The sequence below is a fragment of the Natator depressus genome, chromosome 7 (assembly GCF_965152275.1).
Source record: "Natator depressus isolate rNatDep1 chromosome 7, rNatDep2.hap1, whole genome shotgun sequence".
In the NCBI taxonomy this organism is placed as follows: Eukaryota; Metazoa; Chordata; order Testudines; family Cheloniidae; genus Natator; species Natator depressus.
In genome coordinates this window covers 55,309,768-55,325,790 of record NC_134240.1, presented here as the reverse complement: position 1 = coordinate 55,325,790, position 16,023 = coordinate 55,309,768, and the positions used below count along the sequence as shown (strand labels likewise).

At 54.6% G+C, this 16,023-nt stretch overlaps 1 protein-coding gene across 2 annotated transcripts in view; it reads left to right on the top strand.

Annotated features, from left to right (window-relative positions):
• The window catches only part of NFKB2 (nuclear factor kappa B subunit 2), a 60,061-nt gene that overhangs the window by 35,858 nt on the left and 8,180 nt on the right, over window positions 1-16,023 (top strand). For both annotated transcript variants that reach the window (XM_074958534.1, XM_074958533.1), the window contains 7 exons: window positions 11,787-11,850; window positions 12,256-12,334; window positions 12,949-12,989; window positions 13,286-13,384; window positions 13,768-13,919; window positions 15,030-15,136; window positions 15,562-15,720. In XM_074958534.1, coding sequence (XP_074814635.1) covers window positions 11,787-11,850; window positions 12,256-12,334; window positions 12,949-12,989; window positions 13,286-13,384; window positions 13,768-13,919; window positions 15,030-15,136; window positions 15,562-15,720 — 701 coding nt within the window. The remainder of the gene's footprint in view (window positions 1-11,786; window positions 11,851-12,255; window positions 12,335-12,948; window positions 12,990-13,285; window positions 13,385-13,767; window positions 13,920-15,029; window positions 15,137-15,561; window positions 15,721-16,023) is intronic.

The following is a 16,023-nucleotide window of genomic DNA, read 5'->3' as shown; positions in this document are numbered from 1 at the left end:
TTGAGCTGGTAAAGTGGAACTTCATTTGGTGGTGGTGGCTTTTGGCCTTGCTCTGGAAGTTCCTAACATTTTCATCTCAATGGACTTGAAGGTCCTTTGTCACCCTAGGTCTGGGGCATGTCTTGGATCCCTTGTCAGGCCCTCCTGGGTAGGCCAGGGTGACAGGGCAGGGTGTCTAGAAAGCAGTTTATCTTTGAGTCTTTCAGTGGCAGGCTTGCATTTGGGATTGAGAAGAGCTTGCGGAGGCCACAGGTGGATTGGCTTGAGAAGGTTTGAGGGGCTCCATTCCCATCTCTCTCCTGGTTTCAAGGCACCTGGTGTCTATCTCTAGCAGTCCTGCGTCTGGTGGATTGGTACATGGCTTTAATTATGGTCCTATGTTTTGTGTCTGATCCCATGTTGTAACAGTTGAAAGTATAGCCTGGGGTGCCAGATTGCTTCTCAGGTCTCTGAGCTTGTGGTTTGCAAGGGGGAAGAATCTGAGCCCGTGACTTGCCCTGGGTTTTTGAGGTGAGAAGTTTCTCTCCTTGCTGGAAAGGGGTAGAATGTCCACCCTTCTCTTCAAGTGACGCTTCTGGAACCACACTTGTTGGGGAGGGACCTGCAGTGCCCTTGGTAGCTGGTGGGGAGAAACACCCCAAGATTCCTGAATAGCAGCCCAGCAATCCCCTCATGAAGAGTAGCTGAAATTTGGGATTGGGATATCCTGTGGCCGACCTGAACATGGAACAGTCCTGGAGAATCCGGGACACGTGGTAACTTGGCCAGATGCTGGATCTAGGGAAATGAAGGAGTTGCCCCGGATGGGGCAGGGAGAGCTGTGATAAATTCCATGGATGGCATGGCTGAGGGTGGCAAACCCTGGTGATCATACATGTGGGTGGGTGGGCTTGGGGTGAATGCATCACCCACATGCCATAGGGATTAGCCGAGAGGCAGAGCTGAAGTAGGAAGAGCTGAGGGAACCAGCTCAATGCTCTCCCTTCTCTAGGGCCCCTTTGTGCCCAAAGAGCTGTGCAAGCTCCACTGAAGAACAGCTACTGCCCATGAGGGAATAACCCCTTGTGGACCCCCACCCCTGGTGGTGTTTCGGGGAGATGGACCTTGTGCAATGGCCTTGGTTAGTATACTGCATCCATCGGGGGAGAGAGTGGTCTGTGACTGCACTGAGGAGGGGTAAATGACCATGCATCTGTTCCTGGGGGGTTGTGAAAAAGCTGGGGCGTTACTGCACTGGGAGGCTGGGCAGAGAAGGGGGCTGTGATTCTGCCCAGGAGCAGTGGGTTGGGGTTCACTAATGGTTACAAGTGAGGCCTGTGCCAGAGGTTTGACAGACTCCCTAGACAACAGGGCAAAGGAGGAAATTCCTAATAGCAACATGCTGCAGCCTTCACTGGACAAGCTACTAGAGCAGGGGTGGGCAAACTTTTTGGCCTGAGGGACACATCTGGGTATGGAAATTGTATGGCAGGCCGTGAATGCTCACGAAACTGCGGGTTGGGATGCAGGAGGGGGTGAGGGCTCCGGCTGGGGGGTGCAGGCTCTGGGGTGGGGCTGGGGATGAGGGTTGGGGTGGAGTGCTCAGGGCTGGGACCGAGGGGTTTGGAGGGCAGGAGGGGGATCAGGGCTGGGGCAGGGAGTTGGGGCATGGGAGGGGATAAGGGCTGCAGGATCTGGGCAGCTATTACCTCAAACAGCTCCCAGAAGCAGCAGCATGTCCCTCCTCCAGCTCCTATGTGGAGGCACGGCCAGGTGGCTCTACACGCTGCCCTGTCTGCAGCTCCCTGCAGCTCCCATTGGCCCACGACCCTGCTCCCTGGTGGGAGCTCGAGGGCCAGATTAAAATGTCTGAAGAGCCAGATGTGGCCCCCAGGCCATAGTTTGCCCACCCCTGTGCTAGAGCTTAATGCACTGAGCGCTTGTCTATACTACCTGCTGGATTGGCGGGCAGCGATCGATCCAGTGGGGTTCGATTTATCGCGTCTATACTAGACGCGATAAATCGACTGCTGAGTGCTCCACCAGACTCCAGTACTCCACCAGAATGAGAAGCGCAAGCGGAGTCGATGGGAGAGCATCAGCTGTCAACTTACCACAGTGAAGACACCGCGGTAAGCAGATCTAAGTACGTGGACTTCAGCTACGCTATTCACATAGCTGAAGTTGCGTATCTTAGCTCGACGCCGCGCGGTAGTGTAGACAAGCCCTGAGAGTGAGAAGGAAAGGGGAGAAACCAAGGAAGAAGCAGCTGATATGAGAGAGGGGTGTAGACTGAGCGTGGTGCTAGGAGCCTGCATTCTCAGCCTGGCTTTAAACCTGCTCCTCTGTGGCCTCAGGCAACTCAAGGCCTTGACTTCCCTGCTCACTGAAAGGGTTTAATACTGCCCGATTCCACAGGAGGGTTGCAAGTTGATTCCCTGTTTGTAACATGCCTTGAATCTGGAGAGAGCTGTCTACTTGCTAAGCACTCATAGTAAAGGTACTGTCCCTGGTCCCCGTGAATGCATGCCAGTCGGCAGGCTCGGATGGAGTCACCCTGGAGGGCCGCAGGGACTAGCTCAAGTAGTATTGACACCACTGGTGACTTGTGAACACGTGGAGGGTGGGTGAAGTTCCGGGGATGGGGAAAAGGCAATCCTAGAGCCAGTGGTCAGAGAAATTCAGGGGGGATGATGGTAGTAGGGAGAACAGATGATGGAACAAACTGTTTTAATAAGTCAATGAACAAAGCTGGTGATTTATAAGTAAAATAATTGGAGGATTAAAAAGTAGGCAGCATGGATTTGTCAGAACAAATGTAACTTCCGTCTGTGAATGGATGGAGAATTTAGGGAATGCTTTAGGCACAGTGAATGTCGGCTGTAGTCAGGTCCCCTTACGTGCTCCTATGGTGAGGGGAGGGTTTGACTGCTCTGCAGTTGAGGGCTTTCATCTCCTTTTTGTCAGGTCAGGGGATCTCTCCTTGCCACACTTTCATAGTAAAACAATATTCTTCTTTGAGTGGTGGTCCCTATGGGTATTCACGATAGGGTTGCACATGCGCTCCATGCACCCACGACCGGAAGCGTGATCACTAGCTGTGTTTGTGCCCTGCACCTTCTTGTGCGCTGAACCGAGGGCATAAGGGGTGCTGTGGACCGCCTGCCTCTCCAGTTCTTTCTGCCGCTCATGGCTCAAGATGGAACTCCAACAACTGTCTGCAGCTTCTCTAGCATTTGTGCCTCCTCCCAGCCTAGTGTTTGGATGGATGACGAGCATAGAGAGTGCTCGGAGGAAGTCCAGTCCAGCCTCAGTAATGGCAGAAAGCTGTTCACTTCATGGCATAGTGTTTTCTCATGGAAGCGATTATCAAGCTGGTGCCAGCACTGCACAAAGCTCCACGGAACACTTACATTTCTACCATCTTAAGTTATCTCCTCTCCTTGAAATCTTTGGGTTTACCCAAGCATGTGCACCTGGCAGCAATCAATGCTTTCCATGCTCCCATAGACAACTGCTCGATATTCTCCCATCCTACAACCATGAGATTTCTGAGAGGTCTTGTCAGAACCTTCCCTTCAGTATTGGCATTAGCTCCTAACTGGGACGTTAACCTAGTGCTGCTGGCTCTTACGAATCTGCCATTTGAGCCATTGGCCTCCTGCTCCCTTCTCTGTCTATCCCTGAAAGTAGCCTTCCCAATGGCAATCACTAGGAGAGCAGGGGAGCTTGCAGTTCATATGAACTTGTTCATAGGGAAAGAACAAGTTAAAAATTACTTAGGTAAGTTAGATGTCTTCAAGTTACCAGGGCTGGATGAAATGCATCCTAGAATATTCAAGGAGCTGACTGAGGAGATATCTGAAGCATTAGCGATTGCCTTTGAAAGGACATGGAAGATGGGTGAGATTCCAAAAGACTGGAAAAGGCTGAATATAGTGCCAATCCATAAAAAGGGGAATAAGGACAACCTGGGGAATTACAGACCAGCTTAACTTCTGTATCCGGAAAGATAATGGAGCAAATAATCAAGCAATCAATTTGCAAACACCTAGATGATACTAAGGTGATAAGTAACAGATCCAAGTTAGCATGGATTTATCAAGAACAAATTGTGTCAAACCAACCTGATAGTTTTCTTTGACAGGGTAACAAGCCTTGTGGATGGGGTGCAGCAGTAGATGTGGTATATCTTGACTTTAGTAAGACTTTTGATGTTATCTCGCATAGACCTTCTCATAAACAAAGTAGGGAAATACAACCTAGATGGAGCTACTATAAGGTGGGTGCATAATTGATTGGAAAACCGGTCCCAGAGAGTAGTTATCAGTGATTCACAGTCAAGCTGGAAGGGCATAACGAGTGGGTCCTGCAGGGATCAGTTCAGGGTTCAGTTCTGTTCAATATGTTCATCAGTGATTTAGATAATGGCATAGAGAATACACTTATAAAGTTTGAGGACTATACCAAGCTGGGATGGGTTGCAAGCGCTTTGGAGGATAGGATTAAAATTCAAAATAATCTGAAGAAATGGTCTGAAGTAAATAGGATGAAATTCAATAAGGACAAATGCAAAGTACTCCACTTAGGAAGGAACAATCGGTTGCACAATCTTCCGTAGAGCGGGAAATGGGAAATGACTGCCTAGGAAGGAGTACTGCAGAAAGGGATCTGGGGGTTATAGTGGATCACAAGCTAAATATGAGTCAACAGTGTAACACTATTGCAAAAAAAGCAAACCTCATTCTGGGATGTATTAGTGGGAGTGTTGTAAGCAAGACACGAGAAGTAATTCTTCCACTCCACTCCACGCTGATTAGGCCTCAGCTGGAGTATTGGGTCCAGTTCTGGGCGTCACATTCCAGGAAAGATGTGGACAAATTGGAGAAAGTCCAGAAAAGAGCAACAAAAATGATGAAGGGTCTAGAGAACATGACCTGTGAGGGAAGTTTGAAAAAATTAGGTGTGTTTAGTGTGGAGAAGAGAAGACTGAGGGGGGACATGATAATAGTTTTCAAGTACATAAAAAGTTGTTACAAGGAGGAGGGAGAAAAATTGTTCTCTTGAACCTCTGAGGACAGGACAAGAAGCAATGGGCTTAAATTGCAGCAAGGAGGGTTTAGGTTGGACATTGGGAAAAACTTCCTGTCAGGGTAGTTAAGCACTGGAATAAATTGCCTAGGGCAGAGGTTCTCAAACTGTGGTCCGTGGACCACCAGTAGTCCACGAGCTCCATTCAGGTGGTCCGCGGATAGTTCCCTCTGAGGTGCACTCCTGGGCAGCTGCACACGAGAGAATGAAGGGCCATCCACCTAATTAGTGTAGGCGTGGCTCCACTAATTAGGTGCCTGGACCCTGGAGAAGACGTAAGGTAAGGTGGTGGCCTTGGTGGGAATAGGGAGTAGGTGGGAGGGGGCAGTGGGGTGAGAAGAGGGGATGGGGGGAATATAGGTCGTGCAGGGCTGTGGTGGCCAGAGAAAGAGGCAACTTTCCCCAGCTTCAGGGCTGCGGCTGCTGGGGAGAGATGGCCCTCCTTCCCAGTCCCAGCTCGGGGGCTGCCACAGCAGGGGAGAGAGGGAGAGACCCCCCATTCCTTCCCAGCCCCAGCTCGGGGGCTGCTGTGGTGGGGGAGAGAGGACACATCCATCGCATTAGAAAGGTAAGACTACTGATATGAAAATATGAGTTGTGTGCTTTTATTTGTTGAACAAAAAAAGTTCATTATTATTAAGTTTTTTTTATATAGCACTTTTATCCAAAGCGCTTTACAATGGTTAGCTAACGGTACAAACAACATTTGGAAAGATCATTAAGTGGTCCACTGAGACCCTCAGCAATTTTCAAGTGGTCCACCAAAAAAAAAAGTTTGAGAACCATTGGCCTAGGGAAGTTGTGGAATCTCCGTCATTGGAGATTTTTAAGAGCAGGTTAGACAAACACCTGTCAGGGATGGTCTATAATACTTAGTCCTGCCTTGCATGCAGGGGACTGGACTAGAAGACCTCTTGTGGTCCCTTCCAGTCCTACAATTCTATGATGGACCCTGTATGGTATTCCATATGGATAAAGTGTCCCTAAGGGTATATCCCAAGTTCATCACAAAGGTTCTCTCTGAATTCCACCTGAATCAGTCCATCCATCTGCCGGTATTCTACCAGAAACTTCATGCCACCCGGGAAGTTCCCCTATGCAGGGGACTAGACTAGATGACCTCTCCAGGTCCCTTCCAGTCCTACAATTCTATGATTCTAAGTTAGGAAACTTCATTCCTGGGATGTTTGGCACAGCGGTCTTCGCACCCTCGTCCTCAGTGAGTACTGCAGTGAATACCCATGGGGAGCATACATCCGAGAGAACTCCAGTTACTATAAAATAAGTAGCTTTCCCTTTACCATGAAAAACATTGAACGCAGTCGTTCTTGGTGTCCAAGTGGGATCCTGTTGGGTCTTTGCTGCTCCTGTACTTGCTGTTAGTTATTGCATGAACTCTTTGGAGGACAGAGTAGAGGGTTGGCCAGGTGAATCTGTGTAGGATAGGTTGAAAATACAGCAGGATGTTGATAAATAAGACATGAGCTGAGATCAGTGTTAAGACATCCAGTAAAGATAAATGGTGAGGAGGCCCCATAGGAGGGGTAAGATGCACAAATAGGAGAGGAATAGCTAGTTCTACGCGTACGTCGGGTACTTCAGCAATGGATCTGGGACTGTGCATCATCCCCTGTGTCTGCGTCTCTGAAACATCCATCCCTGTAGCCTCTGGGCACTCTTACGGTATACATCTTGTGCATGGGATGCATTCCACTCCCTCCTGGAGGATGATAAACTGTATGAGCCAGCATGTTGAGAAGCGGCTGCAAAAATATTACCTGGAATACAGGGTCATATTAATAGGAGCTGCAAGCGTGAAACAGTTAATCAGCTTTACTTGGCACTGGCAGGCCCTTAATTGGAGCTGTGTGTTTGGTTTTGGACAGTCAGAGCAGCAGTTGCTGTGCTATCCTGCAGAGGGCGCTATGTGGCTGTCAGGCTCTCAGTTGCCCTGCCAGCTCTCCCAAGGGGCTCCAGGCGCTTGCTCTATCCGTGCAAAATAGGCCAGGGAAATGAAATTCTTCTGGCAAGTTTGATGTTGTAGCTCTCGGCACCTGTATCGCACCCAGAACTCAGTAGCTGGACTCCTGGCTCTCTGCATTCTCCATGCCTAGGAGCTCACCCCAGCCTCAAAATGTGTATCTTACCAGCGGTAAAATGTCACTTTGCAGGTGGATGGGGAGGAAAATTGCTTGCAAATGGAAATAACTAGATAGTGTACATCTGGGAAGCAGAGACCAGGGGATCAAGGACAGGAGATGGCATATCAGGCACCAGATGGAAAAGGATGCTGCTCCAGGCTGCGTATCGTCTTCTGGTTTTGTAGTCTCTTCCATCCTGAAGGAACCCAAAGTGCTTACACAGTCTGCATCACTGAAATCCAACCATTTCTAGCGTGTAGCACTGCCCTACCCTTGCTTTCTGTAGAATAGCAAATTAAGGTCTCTGGCCTTATCTTCAAGGAGCACCATGGCCTGGGCCCAGGGTATCTAAAAGAGCGTAAAATGCCAGATGAAGATTGTGGTTGACAACCTGGCTCCTCTGGCACAGTGGAACTCTCTATGATAAGGGTGAAGCTTGTCTGGGCAGGAGCCAGACTTTTTCCAAGGCTGGCCCAAAACTGTGGAACGAACTCCCCCGGGATCTAAGGACCATCCCAGACCCCCACCACCACCACCGCCTTCTGCTCCAAGAGCCAGGTGCGTTTCTTTGACCTGCCTTCTCTAACATGGAGCAATACATTTGTGTAGATGATAAAATATTCCAAAAGAATATTCCATGGTACACAACCATGTGACAGACGTTAGTACGTCACTCAGTGCACTGCTGGAAGGCACTCAGGAGAATCTCTGTAGAATAAAACAACGGATGGGGAAAATGGATTTCCCCCAAGGACATTGGTGCAACCAACCAACTATCCTTTATGAAAAATGCCAGCGGTCCTTTAATTTCCAATGCAGACAGCCTATCAGCCTGTGGATCAGGCAGCCAAGCCTGTTGTGATGGGTGGCCTAGATCTGACTTGCTAGAGATTGTCTCCCCCAGTTTCAGAGCAAGGTGAGGGGGTGGCCATAATATGCTACCCCGTGCTCTGTGGCACCCGTAATCTTCTGTTGAGCAGCCGCTGAGTCCCAGGCTTGCTTTGTGATGCTGGAGTCTGCCTGCAGCCAAATAGCCCTGATCCTTCTCAGACTCCTAATTGCATCCCCAGACGTTTCTACAGAGGTCCCCTCCCCATGAGCAGCATCTCTTTATAGTGCTTCCATGCGACAAGGCTGGCTGGTTGGGCTGTGGAAGAGTTTGGCAAGGCTCGTAGACTCGGGAGTGAAAGTGCAGCTACAGGGCCCCACTTTGGCCATGCATTCAGGGCAGCCTGTGGTTAGACCTTGAGCAGAGGGAAAATCTCCTTGAAAAGTTCATCCTCCCTTTGACTTCTGAAGAAAATGAGTCACTGACTGTGCAATCCCCTTCCTTCCCCTCACTTTCCCCCACGCACCCAAAATCCCCAGAGTGGGACCTGCCAGCAGCCAGTGATTCAGAAATTCATGGTATGAGAGCGCTGAAGAATCAGAAACATGCCCCTATCACTGAATGGTGGGGAGAAACCAATCTGGAAAAGGACTAGATGGTGCTGGGGGCTCCACTTTGATCCTGGCCCACATTTGCAGTACCTCTTCCTGGCCATTCACATCTCTGATGGTTTCTGTCCCGTGGGCAGGACTTGAGCTCCGTCGCTGGCAGTGGCAGCAGAAGCCAAGGGCCGAGCTTGCCATGGAGACCAACTCTTTCCTCACCCTGCATACGGAGGGGAGAGTCACTGGCACAGAGTGTGGGGGAAGTTTGCCCCGCTGCTGCCCCGGCTGTACCTATTCTAGGCTTAGACCGAGACCCTCTGTTTCCAGCCCTGCACTCTTCAGCAGCCCTGACTTGCCATTAACACCCCCTCCTCCATGGCTGGTTTAGATGTGACCAGTTCAGAGTGTCTCGACTCCGACTGTCCGGAAGCAGGAGCTGTTAAGGGGGTCGTGTCTGAAGGGGGGGGAGGACAACCAGGACCTGGCTTGGAAGAGGACTGGCTGTGGTGGACTGTCTCAGTGCTTAGAGTGGGGTGAGGAGGGACAGTGGCAGTGGTGCAAAGGATGGGGCCACGGGCAGGTGGCTTTGGAGCAAGGCCACTTTTTGGGGAGGGGGGAGCAGTGCCAGTTAGCTCTGAGCACAGAGGGTGTTCTATCCATATGAAGCTATTGACAGCAGGTCTCAGGGAGGAGGGGGAGGATTTGAGCTGCACCCTGCCCCCTGAGCTCAAGGTCAGTTGCATGTACATAGGGCTGGTCTGAGATGTGTTCTTAGCAGTCTTGTGTTGTGTTACTTTGTGAAGGCTTCTGTGTCTTTGGAGGGGCAGTTCATGGGGAAGGGACCTGTGGAGCTGGGCATAAGAAGGTGTTATCCCTGTTGCCTTTCATCGCCAAGGATCCCAAAACACTTGACAATCTCGCCACCTCTGACATGCAGCCACCTCTGGGGTGGAGGGGCCCTCCAGCTGGAACGTACCATGCTGCACACCAGCAGGAGAGAAGAGGGGACTTAGGTGGAGGGGGCAGGGGCAAACCCATGACGCGATAGAAAGGGCCATGGAATCTTTGCTGGGCTCTCCGGCAGAGCCTGGTGCTGGGATTGCTACTCAGAGCAGAAGCGAGAGTTGGCAGTGGGGAAAGCAGGCAGGTTGCTGGAGTTTCCAGCCTAGGGCAGGGCCAACCCATCTCTGTGTCTCTGCAGAGCCCTTGGAGTGACTGACTGACTGATTGTGAATCTCTTGCCGCTCGAGGTGAAAACTCCCTCTGTGTTTCAGAAGGATAGGAAATGGTTTGCATAGCTCTCCCAAGCACCGCCCCCTGGGGTCACACAGCCAGCCTGGCAGCATTGTGGCAAGCTGGCTACTCCTTTGGACTGGCACCTGACTAAGGGGTGTGTGTGTGTGTGTGTGGAGGGGCTTAGAGACTGTGGAGTGTATGCAGGGGAGTCAGTGTTCCAGACTGACACCTGACTAAGGGGTGTGTTTGTATGTGTGGAGGGGCTCAGGCTGTGTGTGTGTGTGTAGGTGTTCACAGACTTTGGGATGTGTGCAGAGGAGTCGATGTTTCGGACTAGTACACGACTAAGGTAGGGGTGTGTGTGCACATGCAGGGGCTCAGACTGTGTGTGGAGGGGAGTCAGTGTGTGATTAGTGTAAACAGTGGGGTGGCGTTTGGTGTGTATGTGGGGTGAGGGTAACTGGAGGGATGAGTTGCAGCATGTTGTGAATAGGGCAGGGAGAGGGAGGGAGCATTTTTGTGTGTGTGGGGGGGAGTTTTAGGGCAGTGTGTGTGTCAGGGTCAGAGGAGTCTGTGTGTGCAGGGGTTAGTGTGTATGATGGAGGAGGAGTTGGGCGGTGTGTGTAGAAAGGCTGGGGGGAGTCTGGGTGCATGTGTGTATAGGGGGTGTGGAGGGAGCCTTTCTGGCTGAGGAGTGGGGGAAGTTAGTGGGGTGGCTGGGGGGAGTTCGGGAGGTACTGGAGAGTTGCCTCTCAGGGCAGGCAGTGGAGAGTTGGCAGGGGGCGGGGGGCAGGATCTGGGTTGGGGGAGTTGGCAGGGTGCCAGGGGGCAGGATCTGGGTTGGGGGAGTTGGCAGGGTGCCGGGGGGGAAGGATCTGGGTTGGGGGAGTTGGCAGGGTGCCGGGGGGGAAGGATCTGGGTTGGGGGAGTTGGCAGGGTGCCGGGGGGGGGGCAGGCGGGATCTGGGTTGGGGGAGGTGGCAGGGTGCCGGGGGGGGGGCAGGCGGGATCTGGGTTGGGGGAGGTGGCAGGGTGCCGGGGGGAGGGCAGGCAGGATTTGGGTTGGGGGAGGTGGCAGGGTGCTGGGGGAGGGCGGGCAGGCGGGATCTGGGTTGGGGGAGGTGGCAGGGTGCCGGGGGAGGGCGGGCAGGCGGGATCTGGGTTGGGGGAGGTGGCAGGGTGCTGGGGGGGGGACAGGGTGTCGGGGGGGGCAGGATCTGGGTTGGGGGAGGTGGCAGGGTGCCTGGGGAGGGCGGGCAGGCGGGATCTGGGTTGGGGGAGGTGGCAGGGTGCTGGGGGGGGGACAGGGTGTCGGGGGGGGCAGGATCTGGGTTGGGGGAGGTGGCAGGGTGCCTGGGGGAGGGCAGGCAGGATTTGGGTTGGGGGAGGTGGCAGGGTGCCGGGAGGGGGCAGGATCTGGGTTGGGGGAGTTGGCTGGGAGCGGGAGGAGTTTGTGGGGTGCTGGGAGGTGCCAGAGCCAGGGACAGGCAGCGGGGGGAGTCCAGGGGTCTGCTTGCGGGGCAGGGGGACTTAGTGGGAACAGGACGAAGGGGCCTGGCTGGGGGGCCGGGAGTGCCCGGGGTAGTGGCCCCAGGGACTGGGCAGTGGGGAGTCCAGGGGGTGCTGAGGGTCTGGTTGGGGCAGCCGGGTACCGGGGAGCGGCCCCGCGGGGCGGGGGGAGTTAGCGGGAGTCGGGCCGGGATACGGGGAGTTACCGGGCTCGGGCCGGGGGAGTGGCCCCGCGGGGCGGGGGCGGGCCGGGCCGGTGACGCGCGGGCCCGTCATTTCCAGCCTCGGGCTGGGTTTCTAGGGACTTTCCGGGCGGCGCGGCCCCAACTTTCCTGCCCCCCCCGCCCCGCTCCGCTCCCCCCCGCCCCGCCCCGCTCAGCGCTCGCCTCTCTCGCAGGCCCGGCCCAGGTCCCGGTCCCGCAGTGCAGCCCGGCTCCGCCATGGACGAGCCCTACAACGCGGTGAGTCCCGGCCGCCTCTCGGCCGGGGGGTCCCGCTCGGGCCCGCTCTGGGTTGGGGGAGGGGGCTCGGGAGACGGTCTCGCCTGGGCCCGCTCTGGGGTGGGGGGCTGGGGCTTGGCCGGGGGCGGGGAGCTCGCTTGGGCTGGCTCTGGTTTGGGGGAGGGTCTCGCTTGGGCTGGCTCTGGGGCTTGGCCGCGGGGGGCTCGCTTGGGCTGGCACTGGGGTGGGTATTGGGGTGTGGCCCCCAAACGGGCTGCATCTGGGTTGGGGGTGGCACTTCAGTGCCTGGCTCAAGGGAGGGGGTCCCCCCTCTTGGTCTGCCGTGTGGGGGTGCACCCTCCTCCCTGCACCCCAGGTGCCAGCAGGGTCTCAGTCTCCGCTCTCCCCCTCTCCTTCTCCATAAAGTGCCTGGATGGGATTGACTATGACGACTTCCAGTTCAGCTCCCACATGATGGAGCAGAAGGAGCCGCTGATGGAGACGGGTAAGGTCCTGGCCCAGCGCTCGCTCAGGGTGGCGGTGGGGTGTGTGTGTGTGTGTGTGTGTGAGAGAGTGAGTGTGAGGGAGCTGCCTCATTCCAGGCGCCTCACCCACAGACACAGAGCGCAAGGAGCACAGGGAGAGGGGAATTCCCGAGGAGCTGGCTCACGTCAAATCGTTTCTCAGGCTGACCAGGATCCTGGGTCAGAGTGGCAGGGAGTGAATTCTGCTTGGAGCGGCAGGAATTCCCCACTCAACTGTGGGGAGCCTGCTGTACGTGCCTGGCTGTAGTCTCATGCATGGGGTTGGCCTGCAGTCAGTTCCTGGGGGTCCCCATCCCTCCCTATGTGATCTTAGGGCTCTTGTGAGTGGGGAGGCCTGGTCTGTCTCCTTTCCTCCTCTGCATGGCTCTTACCCCCCATTAATGCTGCTTCCAGAAACAATGTTACCCCACAGCTGCTGTGGGACCCCTCCCTGGCTTTGCCACAGGGCATGGGTGAACTGACTTCACCTCCAGCATTGACCCTGCCTCCCCCTTGGCCACCGTTGGGTTTTAAACCATTGGCACCCACATGCAGACACATTCTTCACTTGGTGTCTTTCCTTTCTCTTTTCCAGCCGAAGGTCCGTATCTCATCATCATCGAGCAGCCCAAACAGGTGAGGACTCTGTGGACCATCTCTCGCTGGGTAGCTGTGAGCTCCCCACAGGCAGCATCTCCTCACTTATTCCCCACAGTGCCTCCTGCTAGAAGAACCTGGGGTGGGAGTAGCTGTGAGTTTCCCTGGCCAGTGCTCTCATGCCATCCCCGCAGTGGTCGGTAATGTGTGTATTAGGTTGGTAACTCGACTGTCTGTAGCATGAAATGCGGGTTTTTCCCCTGATTGCCCAGCGTGTTGGGGCTATTTGGCTGTGCGGCTCTGCAGTGCAGTGACCTGGTGTTCTGGTTCTGCAGCGCGGGTTCCGGTTCCGGTACGGCTGTGAAGGCCCCTCACATGGTGGGTTGCCCGGAGCATCCAGTGAGAAGGGACGCAAGACTTACCCCACTGTCAAGGTGAGTGTCATCTGAGTAGGAGATGGTGCTGCTCTGCGTGGCCGTGGGTACCTGGGGTTACCCGCAGCATCTTGTCTGCATGTGCAGAGGTGACTGCTCTGGGGCTTTGAGGAGGCGTGTGAGTCTCTGTGGAGATATTAAGAAAGCCCTGTATGTTCGTGGTGCTGAGGACAGGACTTGTTCCTTCCCCGAGGGGCTTGCAAGAGGTTGAGGGGGAGTGTGACCCCGGGGGAGCTGTCAGCAGAGGCAGTGCTGCAACAAAGCGGGGCGGCGACCCCAGCGATAGAATGCCATGGGGAGGGGGAATGGAAGTTGCAGGCCTGTGCACCACGCCTGCCAGGGAGGAACGCTCTGACCTCCTCTCATCCCCCTTCTCCCATCAGATCTGCAACTACGGAGGCGTGGCACGGATCGAGGTGGACTTGGTGACCCACAGCGACCCTCCACGAGTGCATGCTCACAGCCTGGTGGGGAAGCAGTGCAACGAGGCTGGCAATTGCATCGTGACCGTGGGACCTAAGGACATGACGGCACAGTACGTACTGGTGCCTAAGGCTAGGGAAGGCTTGCTTGGGCACCTGGCCAGAAGCCTGTCTGCGACTGAGTGGGTACCGGGTGGTGTCAGTGTTACTCTGATTGTCTCTGTTATGCTGTTGTGCTGAGCAGATAGAACAGCTGTCCTCAGCACCACTCCATCCCCGTGGGATCTCCTCTGGCTCTTAGCTTGCCATCCTCTGCAGGTGTCCTGATGGCTAGCAGAGACAGTAGCATATTCCATGGACTTCACTTCTCATGCTTTGCACTAGGCAGCCCTTGAGCTCCAGCCCTCTGCTTTCTAGGCAGTGCCTTATCCACCTTCACAAATGCCTAGCCCACGTGGAAAGGGCTTATCTGCTAATCCGTCGCATGAAACTCCCTGGCAAACCTTGTGCCATTGCCGAGGCAGGTAGAGCTCACAGCTGGGCCGAGGCAGGGGCTATATGTGTGGTTCTCCTGGATATTAAGCTTCTTGGTCTCTAGCCCTAGTAGCTTTCATTAAAAATCCAGTTCATGGCTTGTCTACAGTCTACCTGCACTTGCCTGCGCCCTGTTGACACATGTTAATGGTTTCTTAGAGTGCTTTGATCTGCTCCTCTTTGAATCGGGACGAGATCAAAGCACATTAGTGGACTGGACACGGACTGTTAGACCTGCGGCAGGCTAGTGTGGGTTAGATTCAGATGCCTTTGTCTGACTCGATCTGCATCCCTTCCAAATCAGTGCTGTGTCCTCATACTTGCCAGGAGTATGACCTCACTCGCAGACCTGCATGTCTAATCTCCACACCAGGTAAAGCTACTGACTGTCTGGCCTTTCCCTAGAATGCCACTGTCTGTACACTGGCGTCAGATTGACCCTTTCCCAACTGCTTTGGATGTCTTCTGCATCGAGGCTCCCTTAAATAGCCGCCTCCTTGCTCCCTAATCTCCCATCTTGCCCTGAACCCACTGGCTACCCAGTGCTTTACCTCCCTTTGTCTTCTTTAGCTTTGTTTCAATGGCTAGCATCCACCTCTCCTCCCTCCTGCTATAGCTGGTGGGCAGGCTGCTCCTTCCCACTCTCCTGTGTTCGCTCTCTGATTGTCCCTTGGGCTCCTCTCTCTCAGATTCAACAACCTTGGGGTGCTCCACGTGACCAAGAAGAACATGATGGAGATCATGAAGGACAAGCTGAAGCAGCAGAAGATACGCAATAGAAATCAGGCACTGACCGGTGAGGGCTCTTCCATGGTGGAGCCAGGTGCTCTGGGCACAGGCAGCAAGGAAGGGTGCCCAGTAGGACTGAGAGCTGCAGGAAATTGCAGCGGGGGGAGGGGAGAGGAGAGGAAGGCTGCAGGGGACATGGGTCTGGCATATGTTGCAAGGAGAGAAGGGCCAGGGAATCAAGGTCGGGGGACCAAGAAATGGGTTGTAGAGGATCTAGTGACTCTGGGGATCTGGAGTGGGCCTGACCCCTTGCACAGTCTGCAGGGGAGCTGCGCAGACTCGGGGGTGGGCTGATACAGCCTGCAGGAGGGATGCATTGGTGTAGGCTGTGTACTGGTGTAGGGGAGGGAGGGCTCTGGGGGCTCTGAGCCAGAGTCCTTTCCTGTTGCCAGGCGGTCTGTAACCCAGATTTCTGCTCCCTCTCTCATGCAGAGTCTGAGCTGCGTGAGATTGAGGTGGAGGCGAAGGAGCTGAAGAAGGTGATGGACCTGAGCATCGTGCGGCTCCGTTTCACTGCCTACCTCCGCGACAGCAATGGGAACTTCACTCTGCCCCTCAACCCTGTCATCTCAGACCCGATCCACGACAGCAGTAAGTGCTGGCACTGGCCAGACCCAATGGCACCTGCCACTGCTCCAAGACGCAGCGTATTTAACGTGCCCAGCGCCTCCTGGAGGGAAAGATGCTGTGTGTGTACCTGGAACTCCCATGGCCCAGAACTGATCGTGGGCTCTGCTCAACCCAGCTCCCCTCTCACAGTGCAGGAAGTGGCCAGCAGGAAATGTGGCTGGTGCCCCCTCCCTAGCCTTACCAGGATAAGCAGGGAGCTATACTCAGGCTGGGGACCTCCTCAGGGCACGTCCTTGCTGGACCCTGAACTTGCCCATTGAGTGG